The 27239-nt window shown below is 36.4% G+C and overlaps 1 protein-coding gene across 2 annotated transcripts in view; it reads right to left on the bottom strand.

Moving 5' to 3' along the window:
• Positions 1-720: 720 nt before the first annotated feature.
• Positions 721-27239, bottom strand: part of CERK (ceramide kinase) — a 40001-nt gene continuing 13482 nt past the window's right edge. Inside the window, exons 5-13 of one of the 2 annotated variants that reach the window (XM_034063166.1) lie at positions 26777-26840; positions 23366-23511; positions 15620-15694; positions 13905-14057; positions 13009-13114; positions 10648-10718; positions 6534-6736; positions 4316-4524; positions 721-3472 (exon numbers count right to left, since the gene is read on the bottom strand). In XM_034063166.1, the coding sequence (XP_033919057.1) occupies positions 3304-3472; positions 4316-4524; positions 6534-6736; positions 10648-10718; positions 13009-13114; positions 13905-14057; positions 15620-15694; positions 23366-23511; positions 26777-26840 (1196 nt within the window). In that variant the 3' untranslated portion in view covers positions 721-3303. The remainder of the gene's footprint in view (positions 3473-4315; positions 4525-6533; positions 6737-10647; positions 10719-13008; positions 13115-13904; positions 14058-15619; positions 15695-23365; positions 23512-26776; positions 26841-27239) is intronic. The other variant, XM_034063167.1, reaches the window with a different exon arrangement.

Raw genomic sequence — 27239 nt, 5'->3', positions numbered from 1 at the left:
CCCCTTCAATGTGTGCTATCACAGACATGCTGCCAATGTCACCAATCAGCCCAGCTTCGGTCAGTGGCAGGTCCATCTGGGAGCTTGCTGGACCTGATTCTATCCAACATGGGTGCACCTTCTATTTGCTTTGCACAAAAGCCAACCATACAGCACCCCGTTACCAAACTTGCCAACACACTTCAAAAGCAGAACTCTCTACAGTGTTGAAAAGCATAATCTTCTGTGTCCATTGTACATATGTAATGAACATGTTGTACCTATTTATGTACTGCATCTGTAATAACTATTGCAATGAAATTCTAAAAAGTCCCATCTATTAACTATATACTATTTAAAGTACAATACTGATTTTAAACTTCTTAGAATGGCACTTCTCATTTTTTGTATTTTATTTTTTTCATAATAAATAACTGTAAAAACTTACATTATAAAATTATAACTTTCTTATTCCCTTTTCAATCTTTAGTTTATTTTTGTTGAGTTGCTTATTTTAGTGTAAGTCCAGCTTCACTAGCTGCTTTCCATCACTCTTAGTGTTTGTCCACACTGACACTTGCTATAAAGCTGTAGTCATGCAAATGGAAGCTTATGGAATATTTCTTTACCTGGCTTAATCTGTCCACGCTGGTTACACTGAGCACACTCCTGCCAGTTTTCTGTCAAACAAAGCCAGGTATTTTTTCAAATGAAATTATGAAATGAAGAAAACCACTGCACTGCTGTATGACGTAGTTTTATTTTTTCAATGAAATGCCCTAGCATCATAAAACAATACATTTTCTAATCTTGAAGCCAGCAAGATTGGGGAAAAAAAATAATAATCAGACTTGGTTTTCCTATACATAATTTTTGTACTGAGACTACATTCAGAGAGAAAAGAACAACGTATAATTAAATGGAAGCAGACATTACTTACACAGATCTCTTAATAAACTGGACAATGTTATACAGCTCACATGGTGCTTTGCTACTACAGTATGCTACAAATAGAATTATTCAAATGCAACTATACAGCTTCTCTATTACCTAAGATCTTTTAATTTTATTACTTTGCAACACCTCTATTATTTACTTCACACTTCATTACCATACTATGGAACAACTTTTTCTCCTTTTCTGGCGCTTGTTTCTCCGAAAGGGGCCTTCACTGCAGCTTACTTTGAAACACCAAGCACTCGGTTTCAGGTATTAAAAATATTCAAAGCATTTCAACATACATTCACAATGAGATTAAGCCTCCATTTTTGAAGTCAGGGTCTCAGGACTTGCTAGCAAGCTAATGGAAAGAGCTGGTTAGTATTTATTCCTGTTTTCACTCATGAGAATGTGGATAGCTGTAATGCCTCACCAATGACCTTGTTTGTTGGTAAACTGAGTGTGCACCATCATATCCGGCACAAGAACTAGTTACTTGATGCCTGGGTTCTCTCACAATATTTGTGGACAAGCCACAATAACCGTAGAACTTCTTAAACAAATGACACTTTAAAAAAACCCAACAAACCCTGCATTTTTAGAACTGCATAACCTCATTTTCAATGGGGTTCTTAGCTCAAAAGTACTATTTCACTTATTAAACATGCCTTTAAAAACAGTATACACAACACTTACGCTACAAATGTCTGACAAACATTGGATCAACATTCAACTCACTGCATTAATAAGGAAAGTAAACGACAGTATTTTACTTTTTAAAAGTATTCAAGTATTTCCCTGAAATCCTACAAAAAAAAAATAAAATAACGCAGTTCCTAAACTTTGTATGGCTGTACTTTAAGCAAAATCATTTGCAAGTGCTTTTTGTCCTGTAGAGCAGTATGAATAATACTTTGTAGCAAAGATATAGCACACCATTTTGATATTACACAAAACTGGAATGTAATCATTTCAATTAAAAAAAATAAATCTGCCATTTATAACAATTTTCAAGTCTTCAGTAATAAAATGACCAATCACCATGGCTTACACAGCGCAATGAGAGACATGAAAGTAATAAACGCTTAATGACAGAAGTGCCAATAAATATACATGAGTGGAGAACCATTAGCTGTTCAAATGCAAAATAAGACCCCTCGGATGCAGTAAGGTTTAAAGACAGCTACAAACTTAAAAGATAGAGGACAAGAGGGGCTAACATGATATTCAAACAGGAATAAATCTGTACAACAGCAGCAAAATTTAGCCCCAAGCCCAGACACAGAACATGTATGTGTCACAATACACAAATCCATATACAACGTAAAAAAATCACTCCAGAGCTATAGATGATAGTCTGGTTTTTGCTATAAAAAACAAATCAGCACAGTGATTTCATAATTTACCAAATGCCAGTTTCTTCCCTTCATTTCACAATACAAATTATTTCGTTTCATATTTAGTTAAATGAACATTCCTAAAAAAAAAATCATCTCTTCCAATCAAATATTTTTAAACTTAACATTCCAGCATCTTATTTCACAAAGACATTTTAACATCTGTAGTAGAATCTCTGAGGAACTGTGTACTGAAGAGGGAAGCTTTTCATATGTTAATTTTAGATTTAAAAGAAAAATCTAAACTTGCTGGTGTTTCAGAAGATATTTATATTTTCCTCTGTCTGTGCCTTTCTGGTATTACATAAGTACCCTGCAAGTTGCTTGCAAGACATTTCAGTTGCAGTGTGCAGTATTTGGTATCATCCAAACAGTCATAAAACCCTTCATCATCCCAAAAAGCATCATGCAAGGAAGCCTTTATAAATAGAATGTATACGACAAGGTATGATCTGTATACAGATGTGCTTTTATCTTTCAAAGTAGTTCTAAATTCTTAATTAAAGCCAGGAATGTGTGTTTGAATTGCATTGATAAGTTGCAAGGTATAGTCAGAACTACAAAATGAAAAGTTTTACTAAACAAAGATGTGAATGACAACACTGTTGTCCAGCATTTAAGCCACATGTGACTATGGAACAATCCCAGCAAAAAACATCTCCTCAGACTCTGAAAATATCTTGTCTTGATCTCTTGGTTTGATGACAGTGAAAAGTCCAATGTTTTGTAACATTTGGATATTATTGCAACACAACCGCTACATTAGCTCTCTAGAAAAGCACAGAATTTATCAGTCATCATGATTACATATATATATATATATGCCAATTCTCTCTTTTCTAACATAACTTAGATTACATTGCTCCAAGGTACATTTTAATGATTACAACGTTTTTTAAAAAATGACACAATGCAATAAGATGTCTAAACCGAAGCCATAAAAAAACAAAAACTCAAACCTAAAAGTTTAAAATACTTGTCAATTTGACTAAAATGCATATTTACTCAAGTTCCTTGAGCTTTCATTTTTTCTTCTCCCCATTGGAGGAACAATGTCTACAGTTAATTGCTCAACACTACTCTGTCTGGAGGCAGCTTCATCTTTACAGGTTTCCTCGATTCCCCTTGCAAATAGTTTCACTAACTGGCAGTGAACCCTGGAAAATATAGAGATCAATTAATAAGAAACAAATGGATACAACACATTTAATTCTAACAATCCACCAGTTTTAAGCAGTTGGACAAAGTTCCTTGCTCCAGACTACAGAAAATGCACTCTCATTTTTGATAGAGTCCTTTTCTGCAAAGAAGGTTGGATGCTTTCACATATCCATCACTCAGGTTATTCCTCTTTCCCACACACAGAGTTGTATGGGGCACTTAGATGAGTTGCTTTTAAACAATACACAGTATCTACAGAAATCACTTTTGGACTGCTAAGTGATCATGTTTAATGGACACCCTTGCATGTAAATATTAGGTATTTTTGCTTCTCTTTGTTCTAAAAACAACAAACAAAATCAACAAAAAAACCCAAACAATTTAATCAAAAAACCCCTTCAAATTTCATAAATCTCTATTCCTTTCTAATTTGATTATTTGCAGAACTGCAAACTTCTTTCTCCATATGCAAAGGCTGGAGATAAGACTCAGTGCTGCGTGTCAAAAAATACGAAGTATGGGACACACTCATCTGTAGGACAATGATGCTTACTTAAATTTATGTTTAACAGGAAAGGCTGTTCCTCAGAGTAATGCCCTTTTAAAAGCCTCCCAACCTCCTACGAAGTATGAATCCAAACACAGGCCCGTCCATCTTTCTCAGAGTGACCACTTACACTTATTCTCTGGAAAGGACTCAAAAAAGAATATATAAAAAAGTTTATTATCAGAAGACTCAAATGTGTTATGTGGAAGCACCTTTTGGTGATGTCTTTGTGAGCATCTTGAAAATCAGTGAAAAGGGCTGATGTTTATGGAGAAAAATAATCAATGCTTACCTCACTTCAACTGCTGAACTCTCCAGAGTTTCTCCATCACAATTCCAGGTGCTATTAGCAATATTACAGCAACAGGCTGGGTGATCTCGGCAGAACTGGCCAAACCGTTTCTTTCCCATATCGGTGACATTGCTTTCATTGTCTTCTGAAAGCTTTGAAGTAAATTGAAAACTCTTCACCCGATGAACATCTACAAATGAGAAGTCAAACTACACAGAAAAAAGAACAAATCAAAACAGGCAATTACAATTAGTTAAATACATTCGAAGTGTAGAGCAAGTCAGCATGCAGCATTCTGTATTCAAGTCTGTCCACTCCAATTTTCTGGAGAAGCTTATCTGAGGCAGAGAGTGATTTTTGTTTTTAAAAAGCAGCACAAGTCAGAAACAATAAAGCGAAATTGGAACATTACTTTTCAAGGGTCCTCTTCAAGTGGCCATGTTATAGATAATCAGGTAACAGGTTTTGTGATTATGAGTCAATGGGGTATAAATCATGCCCTATAAAAACTAATATAGCATGGAATTGAAGTCAAAAAGGTCTGGATTGGATCTTTGTACCATCTCAGGACCTGTTCAACTACAGCCCTTAAGACACATGGGCTTTTCTGAAAGCCTTCTGCTTCTGCATTTGGAACAATGTCCTGAAGGTGAGAATCCCACGGCAGTGTGATCACATCCCAGAGCTGGGTGTAGAGGATAAAAATAATAGAGAGCAATATTATTGTATTCTAACAAAATGAATGTATTTTTAACTAGTTAATTCAACTAGAAGAAGTAGGGCAGTTAACGCATCACTCTTAGAGGATGCAGACTATAATATCACAAAAATCCTTTAAAACAGGCTTCATAAATTAAAGGAGCAATCAGATTAGAGGGTTCCCCTCACAATTTTTTAAATTTTCAAAAAGGGGTTTCCCACTATTGTGGCAGACACTAACCTGAAGTGAGGACAACCCTGCATTTAATCTGCACTGCAAGACCAGCATACGCCAGAGAGAAACAGGTAGGAAGCACTGGAAAGGGAATGGCCACAGTAACAAATCACAAAAAGCATCAGATTTGAAGGGATCTCCTAGGTCTTCAGTTTCCTCAGCTTTTAGCCATAAAAGAGCTGTCAAGTTGTCAAACTCCACTCTTGTAAGCAGTGGCTCATGGATACAATGAGGCTGGTTAAGCAGTTTGCTAGTCCAAACAGCTTAGTTGCAAAAACTGGTTTCCACAGCTGCACATAGCCACCCATGAATGCTCTCATGTCTCAAGTCTAAGCAGAATGAACTTGCTTGATAAATGTTGAAGCCAGTTTGAAAGGCAGCCAAGGAAGGCTTCAAATAATCAAAAATATCAAGGGAGCAGTGAGGGTGAGTGGGAAGGAGTGAAGGGAAGAACAGGAGACTGTGAATAGCAGGAAGGAGGAAAACAGACACAAAACGTCCCAGGGAATGGCAATGTGACAAGAGAATCTATACTAATTTTTCTACAGAGGAAGAAGAATAGCATCTAAAAGAGTGAGATTTATTATTGCTTTTATAACTAACTATGACACTAACCCATTGTTCAGATAATTTCCAGAACACATTAATATCATCAGGTTGTGACAAATACTAAATGTGTGTGTTCACAGCCACAGCTCTGGTTTCAACAGATACTACAATCCAAAGCAGTGATGAATCTTTCCATAAGGAAAGATCGTGACAGCTACAACATACACAAAGAATAATTTTAAAGCCAAATGAATAAAGCTCATATCCTGATCACATATATGTAGTAAAATTCTGCTAAAAGTTTGCACTTTACAACCAAACTACAGTTCTGGTAACTTTCTTCTAAACCACATTTTCACGCAGTTTACAAAAGTGATTTATTATTCTTCACTACAATTTCTACATCACTTATGTTGCAATGCTGTGAACAGTTTTTCAAGAAAAATCACCATAAATATTGTCCAAACAGCAGATATACGGAAAAGGTTATAAAACAGAATTCAATTAGAAAAACTGGACTTTTATTAGAATGCTACAGCCAAACATTTGATTTAGCTAGAATGATTTTTTTAACGGTACGCATGATGAGATTTTGTCACCCAAAATGCATAGACTTTTTCTAAAAAACAAAAAAAACTAACAGACCTGCTTTGTAAATGTTTTTTTCGTATAAGAATATCAATATTTACAATTTAGACTGACACTGGAGAATTCATAGCCAAAGGGAATACACACCTGATCATCCTGGTTTGTATGTCTGACAAGATACCGCAGAAAATCCAGTCTTGAGCATTTACGAACTAGAATGAGGTCAGCTGAACCATCTGCCAAATGAGCTGCTGGTGAAAGACCTTTCGGACTTCGTGGACAGGCACACCTCATATTTACTGCATTAATGGCTAGAAATTTCCCTTTAATAATCTTCCATTCTTCTTCTTCTGAAGCACATCAATAAAGGCATGGAGATAGGTTATGATTTGATCTACTCAGAAGAACACTAAGAAGCAACTACTGTTGGCAGCTTACAAGTTTATATTGCCCATGTTCAAGTACTGTTAATAAATATCTAAAACTGCATTTTTAAAAAATAAATCTATTTTTCATATACTAACAGTAAGTTTCCTTCTCTCTTCACAGACTGTGATTATCTACTAAAACTGATCACCATTTCTGACATATGCACATCAGATTCAGAATCAGTGTTATTTGGGTAGTCTGTTTCCACCCCAATCCCAAATCTCTGAAGATTAATACTATTAACAGAGTTGAACTTCCCTGTACATAAATCTTTACAAATTTCTGGAAACCAGTACGAAAGTGTGTTTTCAACATGACAATGTTCTGTTACAGATCAGACCTAAACCAAGAGGCAGAGGAATTTTCTAGAACAAAGAAACAGTCGCAGGCACTGCACAGACTTGTCATCTAACCTGTATTTCCTTGAATATGGATAAAAATAGATTTTAAAATGCCTTTGCATTTTCATATTACATACAATCACCTTCCTCATTGCAAAAAGAAAAAGCCATGAAGCAGCCATAACACAGACTGGAGTTCAGGACTGAAGTGCCATTGCTGATGATGGGAGTAAAATTCAGGACTGAACAGAAAAATGATAAAGTTTGTTTATATAAGCTTATTAAAGTTTAACCATGAAAAAACAGCAAGGTTGAGGTTTTGAGGCATATTAACTGGTATGGACTTAGTAATGTAATGTTATTCAGCTCCCCACATTTGGGTTATCTTACAGTTATTTTCAAGGTGCTTCTCTAAGAGGACTATAGATGCTATATAATAAATATATATTATGCTGTATATTTCATGCACTGGAATTCTGCTGTTCTTTACTGTCTTACGTTTTAGGAACTTTGCATCTACATTAAAGAATCATTTTTTACAACTGTCAAGGTAATTGAACCTAAAGCCTATGAAGCATTCATTTTGAATTGATCTCTTCCAAGCTTTATGCATCAGAAAAAGAAGAAAAAAATAACAAGAAAAAAAAAGTTTGGAAAGTATGCTGCATTTGTTCTTTGCTCTTTGAACTTTACTTGCTTCCTTGAATTTTTATTCACTGGAACTTCTTACTATATACACTTCAGCAACAGAACCAAGAAAAACAGAACTCCGGGAAAAATAGAGCAGGATTATAAGGTGACAAAAGACTTAAAGGAAACCAAAAACTTTATTCTTTTTCCATCTACACTATCGTCTCTATCTCCTGACAAACTAAACAGGAATAGCAAGAAAAAAAAAAGCAGCTCTTGAGTTCAACATTTTCACATCAATAGCCAGAGTGGTTTTAGAATTGCTTGCTTTACTGCTGTTCTTTTTATGTTGCTTTCAAACAGTACAATACAGAAAGAAATAATTTAAATCATATTCAAAAGGTGTATCTTAAGAGAGATGAGAAAAACTTAAATGTCAAACTACAGAATGACTTTGTTTGGGCTGTAGGCAAATGATGAGGCCCTGCTCAGAGATGAAGGTAACTGAATAGAACATAAGAAACTATTACAACTGGAAACATCTGTGTCCAGAACTATACAAGTGCTTATTTACAAGTTTTCTGATATACAAACAACAAAATAAAACAACACCCTTTACTGATAAATGCTTTTGTTGTTTATCGCAGAAACATTATGAATTTAGTCTACAGCGTGCTACACACGTTAACTTTTAACTTATGCTCACTGCAATAAATAAGCTTCAAATCATCCAAGGGAGAATGCTTATGAATGTTACTGTAACAGCTTGTTTTCACCTGGTGGGAAAAGCACCATACAGTATGAATTTCAGTATGTTCACTAAAAAAAAAGCTTTACAGTTCTAGTAAGAATCAAGTCAGGATATTTATTACATTTTAAATGACCAACTGCTTCCGTAAGCATTCAGTGGGGTGCATCACTGTAATAGCACAAATAAGTCACCCAAAAAAAATTCCTTCATTCAATAGAGCAATCATTAGCTCATTTCAGCTGTCTATTGTGTATAAATACATGGCAAGTTGCTGAAATCAGCATTAAGTACTCAGTGTTTACTCAGCACATACACAGACTTCGGCACAATACAAAGAAATTCACTGACAGCCAATGCAAGCATCATTCTAAACTTACCTAAATTGTACACAAACCAAGTACACAATGAGAGAGTTAGCCAACACACCCTGCTGAGTATAAAGCTTGTCTGAGGTGGTGATTGAAAATCCTTTTCATTGCAAATCAAGAGTAGCTGATTGTTATTGTTTGCTTACCAGTACTAAACAGAGAAGAGACTGGACTGCAAAGAAACCCAGCCAGCAGAAGTAAAATGGATTTAAGTAAACAATATCCTACATGATTATCTGCTTAATGTCTTCTGCAATGCTGGCTAATGCAGTCTTGATGGCTTGATAACCTGTGGCTTTCTCCTGCCTGTGCTCCATCAAAGCTAACAAAATGGTAGATTTAAAAACCAAACCAAATAATCCTCCCTTCCCCAAAACAATAACAAAAAAACCCTCCACAAACAAAAGGAAGAAGCTTGGTAATTCTGAGCTACAGTTATTTCTCAAAAAGACAGTTGTGTTTTTGTTTTTTTTTTTCCCCTTACCAAAACACCTACTATCACTTTCAGCTCCCAGGAAAACATGTAAAGCAATTTCTTTAGCTAAATCTAGGCATAAATTAAAACAACTCAAGAAACACTGCAATCTGCCCATCTGCTGACTACATCAAAGATCTAAAAGCAGTAGCTGGGATAGAAGCACTATATATAAGCATGTGTAACAGGAATTCAAGTTGGCATAGAAATCTATACACTGTATGGTACCAATGAATATAGTATGATGATACTTTTTTTGCTAACAAATGTCTAGAACTTGGCAAAGACACTGTGCAAAATAACTGTAATTATAAGAATCCAGGTCATAAGGGCCAACAGTTGTGTCAAGAAAATTATGGGTTTAGGCACTCGGCTTTACAAGAAAAGCAAAAAATAGAGCAAAGGCAGAAGCAAGCACCCATGGGAAGGCTTCCTGCTGTATAATGAAGGGTTTATTCAAGATGACAAACTCAGATCACAAGCAAAACTCAGCCAACTGAATCTGTATCTGTTACTCCAGCAAGGCCACAAGAGCTCCCCATTAGGACACAGTAGTCAGACAAAGATACAACTAGGAAGGTGACAGCACACAATTCAGTATGTTGACAGTTGTTTTAACGAAAGGAACAAAGAGTTCTGCCTATAAAAAAAATCCCTGGAAGTGTAGGCAGAGGTTGGAACAGAAGGAAAAAAAAAGAGAATAAGGATACCACAACAAGAGAAAGAGGAGAGAAACCTTATTTATCATTTATACTGAGTATTGGTGAGGTATTGTACACAAATACTTCAGGCCACTAGATTGTTATTGGTTCACTGCCTCCCATTTTCTTATTAAACAGCTTTCCATAGGGTGACTTTTGCACTGGAAAACACAAATTTTTAAACCTGATCTATTCTAAAAGCTGTCTTAATGAACTGCTTCCTTCTGTACTGCTTCACAGTTTATGGTTGAGCCCTTCTCACAAAAAGAACACAGAGTCTTAGCTCACAAAATATATCTTACCTGAGGAAGAGAGACCAAACTCATTGAAATATACAAGTGACCAGTACAATTTATCAGAATTTTCTGAGGTTTGGATGGAGTAGACACCTTATGTATTTTCCACATATTTACATGTATTTTTCTTAAACTTAAAGAAACAATAGCTAAAAATACACAATACACAATAGCTAAAAAACCCAAACCACACACACACTTGAACGGATATATTCTGAAAAACAATAATTTGTATAAAATTACACTATCATGCTTTTTCTGACATATTACCTTCATGTTTTAATCCACACTGCTTCCGCTGTTGTGCCAGCTGTTGCTCACTTTTCTTGCAAATGTAACATCTGAAAACAAAAATACCATTCAGTTCCTGAAAACAGAACTATTATTCAGTTCAACCTTTTTGTTTTACCCAATCATTACAAGATCTTGCTACCTCAAAATGCAGCACAGACAACTGGCCAACCTAGGAGGCTGGCCTTCCTTGCAGCATGGACACACAAGGTACATCTTACTCAGATACAGCTGTTGTCCATCAGGATTCCAAAGTTCTTTCTGGCAGAGCTGCCTTCCTTGCCAGTCAGTACTATTGTATCAGACTATTCACCCATGAAGTTTACCTCTTCTGAGCTTCAGCAGGTTCCTACTGGACATTTCTTCAGCCAAGGAGCCTCACAATAGCAGCCCTGACTTTCAACATGTCAACCACTCTTCCCAATCTGGTACCATCCATAAAACTGATGAGTGTGCACTCTCTGCCACCATCCCAGTCCCTAATAGTGATGTTGCACAGTATTAGCCCCAGTACTGATCCCTGAGGAGTACCATTAGTAATCAGCTGCCAGCTGGTCTTGGTACTCACAACCATTCTAATAATGTTCCCAGTTCTCTACCCATCCACTAAATTAGACCACATCTCAATATTTTGGTTTTAAGAATACTATAGGAAACAGTACCAAAGGCCTTGATAAAGTTAAGGTATGTAACACCCACCATTTCCCACTCATCCACACGCCTTTGGTACCTGTAAGGCCTCAGGGAAGACAACATCTGTGGAAAGTGGGGCAAAGGAGTAATTTTCTATTACTTTTCCCTATCTTTTATCACTAGGTACGCCATACTGTTAAGCAGCAGGCCCACAGGTCCTTTAGCCTTTAGTTTTGATTGCTATACTTACATAATCCCTTTGTATGAAGTAACACCCTTCACATGCCTCACTGATTTCAATTCCACCTGAACTTTGGCTTGTCAGCTCCATCCTGTGTGTTTAGGCTACGTCTCTGGTTTCTTCCAAAGTAAAACATTCCACTTGCACATTCTCTTACTTCTCAGATACTTGCTCATTCATATTAGTTTTCTATCAGTCATTCTTATTCAAGTTTCTGCATATCAAAATGGGCTGTTCTTTTGAGAAATTACCAACTCTCCTGGCTCTCTTTGTCCTCTGGGGCAGTCTCCCATGAAATCTCGCCAAGATTCCTGAATAAACCAAAATTTGCTCTCCAAAAGTTCAGAGCTGCAATTCCTTTTTTCTTGCTTACTTTTCTCAGGATTTTAGACTCTGTAATCTCCCAGTCAGCAATGCCCTCAATTTTCACATCCCCCACTTTCCTTTTCTGTAACAAGACCAGCAGAGCACTTGTCCTGGTCAAGTTGTCCTAAATGGCTTGTACCCAGCCCTATTTCCCTTCCAACAATTATCAGGATGTATAAAATCCCACATGAGGCAGCAGGCACTCTTTACTCTCTGAGACCTGGATATAGCTTTCTCCCTCTGGAGTTTCTCCTGCATCAGAGCACCAGATGGATCAGAATAGTTCATTCAGCGAGTACTGGAGACCATGGTCTGCAGTATGTCACAGCACTAACACAGCAGTATCTCAACAACTTCCATGTAAGTTTCTGGCCAAAGATTCTGGCTCCTTGGTATCCTACTGTTGCATTTGCTGCTGTAACAACTAATATATCTCTGATAGATACATTCATATATAAAGAGGAATAATAAATACTGCTGCATAATTTCAAGTGGGTGAAAGCAAAGAGAAAGGAAGGAACACTCAGGAGACTGAGGTAGGTTCCCTGGCTGAAGAAACAAGTGAAGAATAACACAGAATTTATACAGCATTGTAGCTGTCTATAAAAAGAGTGCTAAATAGGGTGATAACTGAGAACATATCCTCAGGACAAGCCATGCCAGCTGTTGTCGTGGCACCAAAACAACCACCAGAATTGCTAGATCCAATTACAGTGTGAACATTTGAAAACTTCTGAATAATTTGTAGAGAGTCTTTTACAGAGTCTATTTGTAGAAGCCATGAGGCATCCAGACATTAAATTTATCAACACTAACACAGCATAGTACTCTCAGCACCTTGTAACTGGGTACCATGCTGTTAGACTGGACACTGTTCTTCACTTAAAACTGTGGAAGGAGAGGGAACAGCTAACAATATCTTACTACATTTTACATTTCTGTTTACCTAATAACATGATGCTCTCTAATTATGTCAATAAACCTTTTTTACAAGCTTGTGTCTTTCAGAGTAAGTGTTCTGCTATTAGAAACAACATTTCTGTGACATCTATTTACGTACAGGCTGCATGTCAGATATTCAGAGTTAAACATCAGCCTACCCTGTTCTGCAGGTATATTTATCTCGTGGAGATCCCAGTGTGTGTTTTGCTGGTTGAAATGAAATTGTTCCTTCATAGTAATGATGAGTAAGAAAAGTCTTGAAGCCTATATATATATATAAAAAAATATTAAGCAGCATTACATCATTATAAATCCACACTGCAAACACCTCTGCATACACAGAATCACTGAATGGTTTGAATTCATAGGGACCTTCATGAGAGCTGAGTAGAGGGGCAGAATCACCTCCCTTGATCTGCTGGCCACATTCCTTTTTATGCAGCCCCCTCGACTTTCTAACATTTGCCAACAGTGCCATTACTACTCAGCATCTTTAAAAGCCAACTAACATTTATCTATATGCAACTATCAAATCTTAAAACTGGCCTAATACTACTAAAATTCCGCTTTTGCATCTTCTTTCCCTAATACAAGGTAAATCAAAGAAGGCAAAAAATACTTTTCAATAGTATAGAATTTATTCAAATATTGGCTAACTAGGCTAAACCACTCATCTCTATGATTAGTGCTGGAAGAAAAAGAAACTTAACAATTCATTCCATCACCTCAATGTCCAAGACAGAGGCGTTCTTAACTTAAATGACTGAAAACAATGTCAAAATGATTAGCACAGAAGAGATACTACTTCTTAGGTAGATATCACTAGGTCACATACATTCAACACAACTTCAAGGAGTGCACTACAAACGTTGTCCCCAAAGTTATGAACCTCTACATAATGTGATCTGATGTACATGGTACTACAAGCAGTTTAAAATCAGGTTCAGTCTGTTTCTGATGTTTAAAGGCTTCAGGGGAGGTTGGTTTGGAGAGAACGTCAACTGTTCTCATATGTTCATGTGCTGACAAAAAATGCAATAATGACACAAGTTACCTGAGTAGTCATATCTCATTGGACCCATCCACCGCTTCTTTTCACTATCTTTTAATACATCTCCATAAAAACCATAACCCAGCAATGACACACAGTACTTCAAAAACGTGTTGTTATGATGTACAGAACAGACATCCAGAGGCTGACAGTCACCTATGAAAGTTACAAGTGCAAGGCAGTATTAAAACTTCTTTTGTTTGCAGCTGCAAACATGACAGTAACTTTAATGTTACAAAATCTAAAAAAATTAAAAAATGTTGTATTTATGTCATATATGTCATATATCCATATATATTGCTTATACATGCAGAAAGGGAAACTAATTTTTAATACTAATTTCACCAATATTTAAAAAGCATTAACTACTAAGTGAGAAGAGGTCAAAATGCTAAAAATTTATAATGAAGAATATACATTCATTTACCATGTAGCAGTAAGTGTTATGGAAGGGATCAAAGTGATCTATACATTTACCAGATAGTACTTAATTTTGTATGTCATTCTATGAGACGATATGTCATGCTATCAGAGTATAATTCAGTCTGGAAGGGGCCTTAGAAGGTTCCTCATCAAATCTCTCACTCCAAGCTGGTTCAGCTATGACATCAGATAAGGTGATGCAGGACTTACCCAGTGAAGTCCTGAAAAATCCCTAAGAGCAAAGCATATATCACCTCTCTGACGTCCTCATAGGGTAAGCTTTGAAGTGGTAGTGGGTTGTGGTGGGGTCAGTGGGTGTGCATATTTACGTTTAATAATCCAACTAAAGTCTATCCATCTCTCTAAACCTAGTCCAATGGCTCAAACTCTACATACACTGCACAGAGTTAACCATAAGTTAGTAACAGAGAAGCACATGTGTAAACTTGTGCAACACCAGCTCCTAAACCTGTAACTGTTAAGCATACAAGTGATAATGAAATAATGGTCATTAACACTTACATATCGTCATCTGAACTGAAGACTACCTTGCACAACTTTTTAAATTCAGTATTAAGAACTGGGTGACTACGGTTCTTCAGCATGTGGCAGATAGGACGGACTGAATAAGCCAAGATGCCTTCTTCAGCCCTCGTGCAGTTCAGGTCCTCCATTACTAGAGGACTTTGAGAAGTGGCAACATTAGCACCTCTAATGATGACGACATGTCAAAAAACATTTACTGAAGAGTAATTGTTTTCTTCCCTAGTTCTTCCTCTAAATATGACTTACAGATGGTAAAAATAGGAAATTATCAGCTAATTCTGGGCAAGCAGAAGCCACATTTCTAACTTGGTATGGAAGCACTGAATTGCACAGGACAATTGAGGAACTAGTACAAAGGGCAACTAACTATACAAGTGTACATGCACTTGTCATAGCTTTCTTTAAGAGAGAAAGAAAGAAAAAGTGTGCAATAACTTACACTGCTTATAGTATATTGTATTTTACTGTTATTTTCAAAAGCATGTGAGAATGCTTGAAAACTTCAACACCAAATAAAAAGCTTCAAAACATTATGATCCCATGAAACCAATGAATTACAGTGGAGAAAGCAATTTATTTTTAACCTCCTGTGTTCCAAATCACTTAAATCGCAGACAAAAATTTTATATTTCAACTCGGCCATTATGTTTGAACTGTATTTCACAGACATACAGAAAGAACTAAATGAATTAGTGGTTTAGGCTATTTTCACCATTTTCATAACAAAACAGTGAACTGTGATCACCCACCTACAATAATATGAAGAGCTGATGTCACTGGATCAGAAATGCCAATAGTTGAATAGCATATACAGTCTGTTGATCCTGAAAAATAAACAACTAGAGATTAATTAATATCCTTTGAAAACAAGTTATTACTGGCACAGTTCTCCAAACAAAAGTACTATGTTCCTTTGGCTTGCCCCTTGCTATTTTATGGAACAAAGTAAATACAAGGATACCAATATCATGAATTAAAAAGTAGCTTTCCTTCTCCTCCTCCTCCCCCACAATAAGTAGTTATTTCTCTCCATAGGAAGTACAAATATTTTCACTACATAAGCAATAGATATATAGCAGTTAGTGAAGGGAAATAAGTCACATAAAAAACTAAATCAGGATTATGTTACAGCTTTTATAGCGATTAAGGGTGGAGGGGAAGAAAGGTGTATTCTGATTCTCCTTTCCTCAAGATATTTTAGTCATTGAGATCTCATGAAATTAACTGACATCCTGGTTTTTGGGGGACTGATCTAAATTCCAGGCTACCAACATCCTCTCCTCCTCCAGTTGCATCTTAAACCAGAAAATCCTGCTTAGTTCTACTATTTGAAAAGTAATTAGTTTATAGATAGGTGAGCAAAGTGGAGAGATATGCCTTTATAGTCTTGAACAAAAGACCTACAAGAAGAAAGGAAGGAAGCTTTAAGTTTCACCTATATTCTGTCTTTGTAAATAACTACCTGCAGACAGCTCTGCAGTCAGTACATCCATTCAGTATTTTAGATGCTGGTTAGAGACAGGAAATTCTCCCCGATCTCTATCAAAAGCAATCTAAGAGCCTGATGTAGGGTTCTGATTTCTGCTCTGCACTAGGGACTTGGAAGTCAGGGCCAGACATACCAAAGCACACTCGTTGCAATACCTAACTCCAAATTCATCTTGTAGCTTCTCCTATCCCTTCCCTGAAATTGAATTTCTTTAAAGCCAAGGTTGAATATCAGAAAACATAAAGTTACTTTATCCACATATACGTTCTCAGATTTGCTACTAATATACTAGCTAAAGAACAGTTCAGATACAGAGCACTTCTATGGCCTTATCAAACTGAAACAGAAAACTGAAAGTGGAAGAACGAATAACCACTATTTAAAATGGACTTTTAGTTCTTTCTCACTTAGAAAACAGGGCATATATTGTTGTCAACAGAAGCAAAGAAAATCCTTTCCCCTCCAACTCTCAGGAAATAGACACCACTTCCCCTACCAGCGAAGGGCATTGACAGAAGCTTCTACCAACCAAATGTATGCTTTCTACAAGGCTGAGATTCAAAACGGTGCAAGTGGACCATTACAAGTATATGCTGTTGCACAGGAAATGGCACTCCAATTTTTCTCAGTATTGCAACAGAAAAGGTACTCAGATGATGTTATTATGCCACATTTGGAGTTTTATAGCCAAAAATATTCAGTAGAGTTCAGATATTGAAGCTGTGATTTACGGCCATTTTTTTCAGTTTCATTCTGCCTTCTACACTTGTGAACTTCCATTAGGCAGAAAAAAAATCTCACTATTTTTGAAAAGAAAAATAAATAAATATAAAATAGCCACTAAAAGGTCTGACCTGAACTTTTACTGATGAATATACAACATTTCATCCAACTTTTCTCATTTCTTCAAGATCTGTTTGCATTCTGCTTCTAAAATTACCTTAAGTCCCATTTGTCTTGATGCAAGCAGAATTTCCACAGTCTTACACTACAGAGTCATAAAACAGTTAGGGTTGGAAAGGACCTTAAGATCATCTAGTTCCAACCCCCCTGCCATGGGCAGGGAAACCCTGCCCAGGTAGGAGAAGAGGGGGGATTTGTTCAAGCTACATTTTAACACTGAAGGTTTACCTCCCTATAGTATTCTGTAGTCAATTAAAAGCTGATTTATCTGTTGGGAAATTTTATAGAACTTATTTTTATTTCCATTTGTTAACTAGCAAGGGAGGGCTAAATTTAGATCTGAAATCTGAAATTAATACTGAGATTCTAAAAAGGAGGCTAGGGAAGACACCAGCAGTGTTTAACAACTGCCAAATCATTCCTCTTTCCCAGACCTGCCAGTGGAGTACCAACTAAAAGCAGTAAAATACTGGGGTTTTTCTCTCTCAGGGCTGGTTGCATGCAGCAACAAAACCAGCATCATTCCTTACGTACATTCTAATAGAACACAACTGGTCATAACACCACACCAAGCATGAATCTAACAGCAATAGCTAAAAGGTCACTAAAATGTTCATTATGGCTAAAGTTTTGTATCTCTTTGAACACTTCATAACCAAACAGGAATTCTAGACCAATAGGTGGGTCTTGAATACTCTACTGGCTTTAATACCTGTACTGACCAGATGCTCCCTGCTATAACATGGATTTAGATGTTCATCTTACCTGCAGACACCTAAATATAAGAAAATGTGAATATCAATTTCAAATTGTAACTCACCCTAAAGGGAGTGCTGCAGATTACTCTGCTTGGCTTCCAACTGCTACTCAAGCACAACAGTTGTCTTGCACAGGGCTAGTGCATTGCAATGATAGTGGCACTATACCACCACATGCAGATAGCTGAATCCCAAACTAAATGTCCAAACTCTTCCAGCTAAAGAAAGCTCTCATCCCAGGTATTTTGCTATTAAGAGCTTACAAAAAATATGAGGTGTGTAGAGGGCACACTGACTAGTCTTTGTTAAAATACGTATAATTACTTTGAATCTTTACCATATATTATTTATACTAGAGCCCAGTTTCATTACCTGTTTTAGCCAAAGTCTTGTCTGTTATTAGGAGTTATCAGAGAGCCACATAGTTCTTTATAAGCAAGCTCTTCTACATCTGTTCCCTCCCCAAACTTGAACACTATTTTTTTTAAGAAATCAATTTAGTAATTTAAAAATTATCAAGGAAGTCCTTCCTTTTAATCATAAGGAGAAATGATCGAGATACGTATTTAAAATATGTATGTACTCCTCACAAACCATGTTTGCAAGACTAAAGAAACCAAAGTGATGGACTGCACTACACAGAATACAGCACAGCTAAATCCCCAGATTTCCCCTTTGCATGCAAATATTGCTAGTTATTTGTGAGTAGACAAGTTACGCAGACAGGTGCTCAGATACCACCTCGCTAGCTTTAGTCATAGAACCACCAAAGCCATAAGCAAAATCTAATGATTTACTGGTTGTACAAAGCCATTGATGCTGCAGACAACACTCTCCCCACCTGCCCCCCCCCGCCAAAAAAAAACCCCACACTCAAAATCAACCAATCAAAACAATAAACTCCAAAACAAGACCACCAAACAAAAACAGAACCTCCAAAGTGCCAGAATTACTAATCTGAAAAATTATTAAACCAGAACACACACATGCTGTGGGCTTCAAGGATTCTTTCTGTGCTTTTATTGATGGAAAACTACACAGATTTCAAAGAACTGGAAGTACTAAACCGAGCACATGACAGAAGCAATTCAGCTAGATGTTGATGCTATAGAAAAGAGTAAATTTAGTAAAGAAATAGATACTTTTAGTGCTCCATATGAAATATCCTTGACAAGGGCAGGTGCTTCCACAGCACAAACAGAATCCTCAGAGATAAACTAGTATGGCAACAGGATTCTGTACCGTAAACAGCTGAAATTACTTTGGTGGGGATCCCATACATTTGAGGTATTTTTGTGGGGTCACAATCCACGCAGTCACCTCATAGATGAAATACCAGATAAGTCACGCTAATGACTAAGTGCATGCCCTTGTGCAAGCAGCATTGCGAATTTTGAAAGAAATCCATATGGTGACTTTTCTGGGAAGTGACTTTCAAATGACAAGGATCTGACACATTCAAAAGTAAGGGAGGAAGCTGCTGTTACAGGGAGAGATAAATGGCCTGGGCATACAGTCATGTCCCTACTTAGAGTTTATACACCTTCCTGTACTGTCTTTAGTATTCTCAACTTCTACAGACACACATCAACGTGCTGATTATAATCACGTTGCATGATTCAGTCCATTAAACTTTATACCTTGACCACAATGAAAATGGGAGGGATCTGGATACACTACATGCCTAATTCACTATATCAATTAACACTTTGTATCTACACTCCATCCTCCCTAGTGCAAAGAAGACCTTTCCCCTATCCCTAGGGTGGACTTGCAGACTTATTTGTTTTTTGAAGAACAAATGCATTAATAATACGCCACAGCACAGACTGAAGCAAGATTTCTTTTTTTCTGCTTACTGAGATCACAGGAGTATTTATTCTAACCCATGCTCTTTTACTGAAGAGTCTTCCAACAGCAGTTGACAGCTTTGTCCTCCTGTTCTATGCCAGGTTTAGTGAGAAGAACAAATTACTTTGACTTGCTCCAGAGAGTATAATTTTAAAACTAAAATATGTGGATGAAACCTCAGTACCACATGTCATAAGAGAAATGATTTTCTGTTTTTAAGTTCTATAGAGGCACTCTACCACTCTGAATGCAGTGAGACACCATGGCTGAATGTGCTTTTAAGGCTAGATGACATTAAGAGGAAGTAATAACTAAACAGAAGTTTTTGTAGGTATGTTGACTTGTGGTTACCACATCACAATGCAAAATTTTTCAGGTTGCAACAACCCCCAAGTACTTTTAAAAGCAAATCTGTTTACAACAGCACTCAGTCAATTTACACTGCAGATTAGAACACTGGCTGCAACTAGAGAAATTCGGAAGTTAAAATTGCTATTTGAGTAAAAGTTTTATTCATGCCAATAAAAACACAAGTTATTTCATAAAAATGCACCATAAACCACAAGAATAAGTGATACTTTTTAACCAGAAAACACACTAAGGAAAGACACACATTTGTTCAAGGAAAAGAGGGCCAAGCAGGGTTTGCTCCAGAGTCAGTCATGATTTAGTAGTAGCATCCAACATTAAAAAGGAAAAAAGAAGCTGCACAATGGGATTCTGCTTATGAAATAGAGCCAATTACTCAGAATCAGTTATATAAAGTGAGCTTTTTAACATTAAATCTCTTTCATTTGTAATTTCAAGCCTTTGTGTAAGTAAATTGACAATTTCTGAGCAAAGATTAAATCTGCTGAACTGTTAGTTTGAATATAGACACTGTTTAATCACAACTGCAAACCACAACCCGTCATGCTTCTGTTAACACAGCTTGACATTAGGAAATAAATGATAAAAAAAAAGGGAAAAACACCAACTCAGTGCCACCTTACCCGAGGCTCCTGTCCTCACTGAGAAGCTGTCTCCATTTATCAGAAGACACACAGAGCCTTAGAACTTATTCTCTGAACTATGGGTTTGTTTTCAATATCTATTAATGAGATCTTAGGATTTTTAGAAAAAGGTTGGTTACAAAGGACTAAAAAGAGCATTATGGATGAAATTTTCCTAAAAGCATGATTTATATTTCATTATTCCTTTTGACTTGTTGTATTTTAGAACTGTCAGTTTAGTTTAGAAAAAAAAAAAGTAGTTTTTAAGGATCTCACTTACTTTGGAACAGACTTCTTACACTAGTCAGGGAACTACAGGATCTGCTGGGGTCAACAAACAGTCAGAGTTCCATTACATCAAGAAAATAGGAACGGAGAACAGCTTCACCAAGGACTGGAAAAAAACCCTCTTGCTGCCTTCCTGACCATCTGCAGTGCATGGGTTTAGCTATTTCATATACAACTTAAAGTCCCTGTGATGACTACATGTGTTAAGAAAGAGTTAAGATTTGTTCAGTGATTTGACTCCCTTTTTCAGTAAACAAACATTTTCCCATATTTTCAGTAATGGATAATTTTAAACATTGTACAATATACAAACAGATCAAGATACCTATTATCCTTTATACCTCCAGAAAGGTAATTAACAGAACTTCAGCTTGGAGAAAATACTTGAAACACAGCACTTATTGCAAGGCTGCACCTCATGTTAGTTCAACGAATGCAGCATGCAGTATACATGCAATAGCAAACAGCTACAATGGACAAAGCAGACAAATACGGAAGTATGTAAGAGAAGAAAGTGACTTAATACATGTTAGCCATACTAAAATATCAGTGAAGATCATACATTTTGGTTCCAACTGGAAAAATGCATTAAGAAATTGTTGATAAAACAAGGTTAATCTTCCAATTTTAACATGCTTATAGTTAATTTCCTAAACCCAAGGAAACAGATCTTAATAGGTTCAGTTTATAGAATCATAGAATAGTTAGGATTGGAAAGGACCTCAAGATCATCAGTTTCCTCAATTGTATCCTTTTATGGTCGCTAATATCACAAGTAGGCAAAATCTTCTGAAATCAACCATGTCAGTAGAAACCTTTAGTCCAAGAACTTTGCCCAAATAACGGAAACAAAGGATAAAGCGCTTCAAATTCTATGCTTGTTAAGCTTACAATACAAACTGATTTTAATACAAAACTTTAAAAAACAAAATCAGAATATCCTTATATATAGTAAATGCCATAAAGAACCCTTAGTGTGCTACCTTTACAGCTGAATGAAAAACTGTAAGGGGATATCCACATTGGAACTTTTAGATATCTAACTCTTGTTGTATTGCAAGCAGAAAGGGCTAAGCTTCTTCCAAGCAACAATTCAGACTATTTGGGTTTGGATACATTCTTCACAAAGATACAAGTATAAAATTAGTTACCTAAGGCCTGAGGGTACAAATATACTATTTCACTTGGTGTATTTTTATAACCTGTGCTAAATTTTCTCATAAAGTCTGTGTTATAGCTCTAGTCAGAAGCTCGTAATGTTTATTTCATATCACAGTTTTTAAATTCAAATCCCAAGCATCTAACAAGAAAGAGAACAGCATAGAAAAGACACTGAACTGTCCATTTGTCTTCATAGAGTTCTCAGAATTGTAGATGCTATTAATGAGCTGCAACACTGAATCTAGTCATGGAAAAGAGTCATCTTGTAAGTTCATTCTTTGAGGAATCTTTAGGGACCAATTGGGCAGGCTGAAGTAATGCCTGAGACATCAAATGTAACAAGACTGATACAAAGAGTGCCTATGGTCAAAAAAATTGTAAGTTCATCTCCAAAGATCCAAATTTCAAGGATGAGTTTGTTCAAATGCCTCTCAATGACAATTGTCAGGACTCTGAAAAAATCAGCTGACATGGACATGGAGAACTGTGAAGAGATAGCATCTCTAAAAAGGGGCAGAAACTGCAACTTGGTTTGGAATCTGAGGACTCTTCCTCAGACATAGCTGCCCTTTGATTTCTGTGACGACAACGGGAAGTGGAGGAGAGAGAGTAAACGTTAGCAGTTTTTGGAGTTTGCCAGACCAGTGGGAAGTTCTCAATACAATCCTAACTAAATCTGTGGAGCATTTGGAACTGGACAAATACTTACCAGGTAAGTCTCTGTTCAGTAGATTTCACTCAATATGTTCAGATGAGCAAAGGTATTACTTTCAACAACTTATCTTGTATTAACACACAATATGCCACACACACACAAAAGAAGTAGTAATTAAATTCTAAAGTTGCACATTGAGATTTATTTCCTTTACAAAATACCCCTCCCAAATAAAATGGCATGTGATCAATAATTATACCAGGATACAAACAGCTTTAGCTAGGTGTCTTTATGCAGTATCATTGCTCATATCTTGTGCCTAAATTCAAATAGTTATGAATAAGAAGAAATTCCAAGAATAAATTAATAAAGTAAACTGAAAGTTAACCCTTTCTTACCAGCAGGAATTATGCCAATCCTTATATTGCACTGGACTAACGGTGCTTTGGGATTATTTTGATCTATGCCAGAGTCCTTCTGCATTCTTCCAATGAGACCATGCATCACTTCACTGAACATGCCGTCCCCACCAACACAAACAACACTGCCAGGAAACACAAATTAGAATGCACACTAACAGTCAATAAACAACACAGCAAGTGTTCTACTTAGGGCATGCACTCAGCACATCAGAAATAGCTGGTCTATTCTTCTCTTCCTTTTTAATGTGATATAGTTGCCCACAGTCATCTTGGCAATTACAATCAAGCTACACAACTGCAAAGGCACCTACACGTCTGTAATGGTAGAAAAAATGTTGGAATGCAACCTAAGATCTTTATCCTCCATTGCTGTGTGCAGACAGACAAGGATCAGTGGAAATTCACTATACAAGGGAAACACTGAACAGGACTGTACATACAGCTTTCCAAGTAAATAAAATGGAAATAGCATACTTTTACTAATAGTGAAAAATTAAGCTAATATTTGTGGCTTCAGGCAGAAGTATACTTTACACTATTAATTTAATAGGGATATATACTATATGAAAGTAAAAAACCAGAAAAGTGCATGCTTGCATTCTCTTTTGAACATGCTGAGAGCCCAAACAGACAGAAGTCATGTATATCTACATAACCACCCATAGTGAAACGCAGAGCTTTAGGTGTTACCAAATGCAAAACTTTGTTTTGCAAACTTAGTTCAGGTCAGAGCTGATGTAGCAGCTACAGAGATCCACAATATCTTAAAGCTCAGCAGAGAGTCCACAGCCAAGCAAATGCTAGGAAGTAAAAGACTATTTTACAGCAATATATATTTCATGCACAATAATCAAATGCACACCATGAACTCCGAAAGCATAAACTACTTCAAATACATTTGAAAGGCATACATGACAAATCTAAAGTTATGCAGGTAGTCCCCAGCACACGTTTAGGAATGCTTACTCTTATCTATAGCAATCATTTTCAGTGCATAAGCTAATACTTACTCTTCCACATAGTCAGCAACAGACATTGCAGAATGAGCACTTGTTCATAGGACAAGTTAGTTTATTTAGTTTTTAAGTATTGATGATTTAAGTCTACTTATTATTGTATTTTCAGCAGAAGCTTGAAAAACCCCAGTCATTTTTTCATGAATGGGGAGGACAGTCTTAAAAATACACACTGTCCAATTCTGAGCCAAGACCTAAGAGACTGGGAGAGAAGGAAGAAAACGATGTTTGGTTTTCATTTTTATAATGAATTTATCGTCTCATAGCTTAACTACATTATTCCTCATCTTTAGCCTCATCTTTAGCCTCATCTTTAGCCTCATCTTTCTCTGCAGACTCTAAGAAAGAAGTTGAGTGGACAAAAATTTCCATGTCAGAACACTATTGAGACAATATTGACCTTGAACTTTTTATAACAAATACTATATCCAGGCTCAGAGATGACAATAATATTAATGTCTAGACCTATCAGATAAAGAAGTTCACATACACAATATCAGCATGACCAAACTTAAAGCAAAAATCAGATGTGAAAAGCACGCACGTGAAAGCCCCCAGGAAAGAACTACTGTAAGAGAAATCTTCTTAGAGCAATTCTTACACTCCGGCTTTATTTTTCTGATGGACTAGCATTTCAGTTTTTAGACAGATGGTAACAGTAAACTACATATGCTGGAAGACATCAGGAGAGCCCACAAGAAAAATGAGTTTTAAAAGATCTATGATCCCTTCTAATCTCAACCATTCTGTGAACTAATTCAAAATCTAGGACAAAAAAAACCCAACCTGAAACAGTTTTACAAAGGCTTGTGCAGTATGTATATGGGTAAGGAAGTGATTCATACATGCCAGACTTATTCTAAAGATGAACAATACCTGCATAATATTACAGCATGCTGCAGTTCTACACAGCAATGTATGAAAACCTGCTATGTTGCAACTGAATGAATATTTGAAGTAACCATCTTTGAAGAGAAGCTGTTCTGTCACTGAGCTATTAGAGTAGTACAATTGTCATAAGAAATTCTTTGGAGATTTCTCTGGAGATTAAATGAAGAAACTCATCACTGAATGAAAGGGTCAATCTAAGAAAATAGGTGAACTACAATTAGATGTAGGAATCCAAAGAAGCTCTTCCTGTACATGTAAGGAATCAGTCAAACTTGGAGAAACATGTATTTATGCAGTTCAGCCATTTTTAAAGTCTTCCATATAGCTACGTGATCTGTTATTTAAAAAGTAGTATTAATGCAAGAACTCCTTACTAACATCACTGTTCAACACAGAAACACACTTGTACATGATGGACAAAAACTAGGCTTGGAAAGACAGGTTGCAGTTCCCAAGCTAACTGCCATTAAAGCCTAAACTGGGGATGGAAGAATGAGATTCTTAAAAAGATGCAGTGCTCTGGCCAGCTGTTGAGCTCAGTCATGCTAGAGAAAGACCAAACCCCACCCCTCAAAAAAGGCGGGGAGCAGTCCAGGAACAAAGCTTGTAAATGCAGTTTCTTACTTATACAATTTATCAACATCATGCCCCCACTCCACTTCTATAATGCAGATAGATTCGCTCCCCCAGTAAAAGCACTTTGAAAAGATACAAAGTGTTTTATTCGTGCAACTTACCGGTTTAAATGTACCCGTCAACAAGCACAAAGTACTATTTTTATATTCTCTAGTTATAACAGCTTATCTATATAGGTTCTCCATACATCTGCATGGATTTCCAGCTATGTAACTTGCTTCATGTCATGAACTGGAAGCTGAATGACTAGATTATTTATTAAAATACTCTGCTTCTACAACAGATTTAATAATGGAATGCAATTTCACAATTCAATTAGGTCTTCTTTAGAACAGTAATTTCACAACAGAACAAACACTAATAAAGCCAAATTACATAGCCATTAACTGAACAGTCCTATATAGCAAGAGGAACTATGTGAAGCTTTTATAAACAGTTCCTGTTTTTCATGCACAGGCTGAATGCTACTAATGCAGTGTTCTGGACTCATGTATATATCAAGATCACCTTTATCACAAAACACTTCAGGATAGCTTTAGGGCTATCAGCAAATGCTCAACTTCTGGACAAGCAGAATTAATCTTACATACATCTTCTGAACACAGATCTCATGAAAACATTGTTATACTACACCTGAAAATACTGTGTGTTGAACAGGTTTACTGAAACTGTCTAGTTTTCCTTTGATACTCCTTAATGTGGATCTGCTATGGAAAGGTACATGCCCCAGAATTTTCAGCTGTTGCAATAAACTATCAGCAATGAAGGCTACTTTTATAAATTAGCTACAAGAACAGATCACAGAATATATTGACTAGAGAAAAAGGCAAATGAGGTTACTTACCCATCATATTTATTAATATTAACTTCAAATAGATTGTCCTTAGCATGGTTAGCATGTTCAGTTACTACGAAGAGATAAACACATTAAAATTATATATAAATAAAATTATATCTAATATAGTTATACAAGTTTTATTATTAATTCATTATGATTCTATTCATAACGATTCTATTACCAATGCAACCAATAGCTTCCCCATAAAATGCATTTCAAAGGACTGTGTGCCAAGTAAAGATTTGAAAGACACACTCACTGCAGTACCTGTGAAAAAATATTTAATAAAAACAATTTTCATTTGCACAGTTTTGTAACAATAAAACTGGAAGAGAGAAGAAAGGTAGTATCATATAAATGAAGAGCTCAAATAGCTCAGAAGTACCAGAAGTTTTAGTTTAGTAAGCAGAAAATTGATATAAGGCTGACATTTTCTGGCTAGCTATGCTTTAATTAGAAAACAGTTGTC

This window comes from Melopsittacus undulatus, chromosome 5 (assembly GCF_012275295.1).
Source record: "Melopsittacus undulatus isolate bMelUnd1 chromosome 5, bMelUnd1.mat.Z, whole genome shotgun sequence".
NCBI classification, from domain to species: domain Eukaryota; kingdom Metazoa; phylum Chordata; class Aves; order Psittaciformes; family Psittaculidae; genus Melopsittacus; species Melopsittacus undulatus.
Note: the sequence above shows the minus strand (reverse complement) of the source record. Positions and strands in the feature narration are given on the sequence as shown.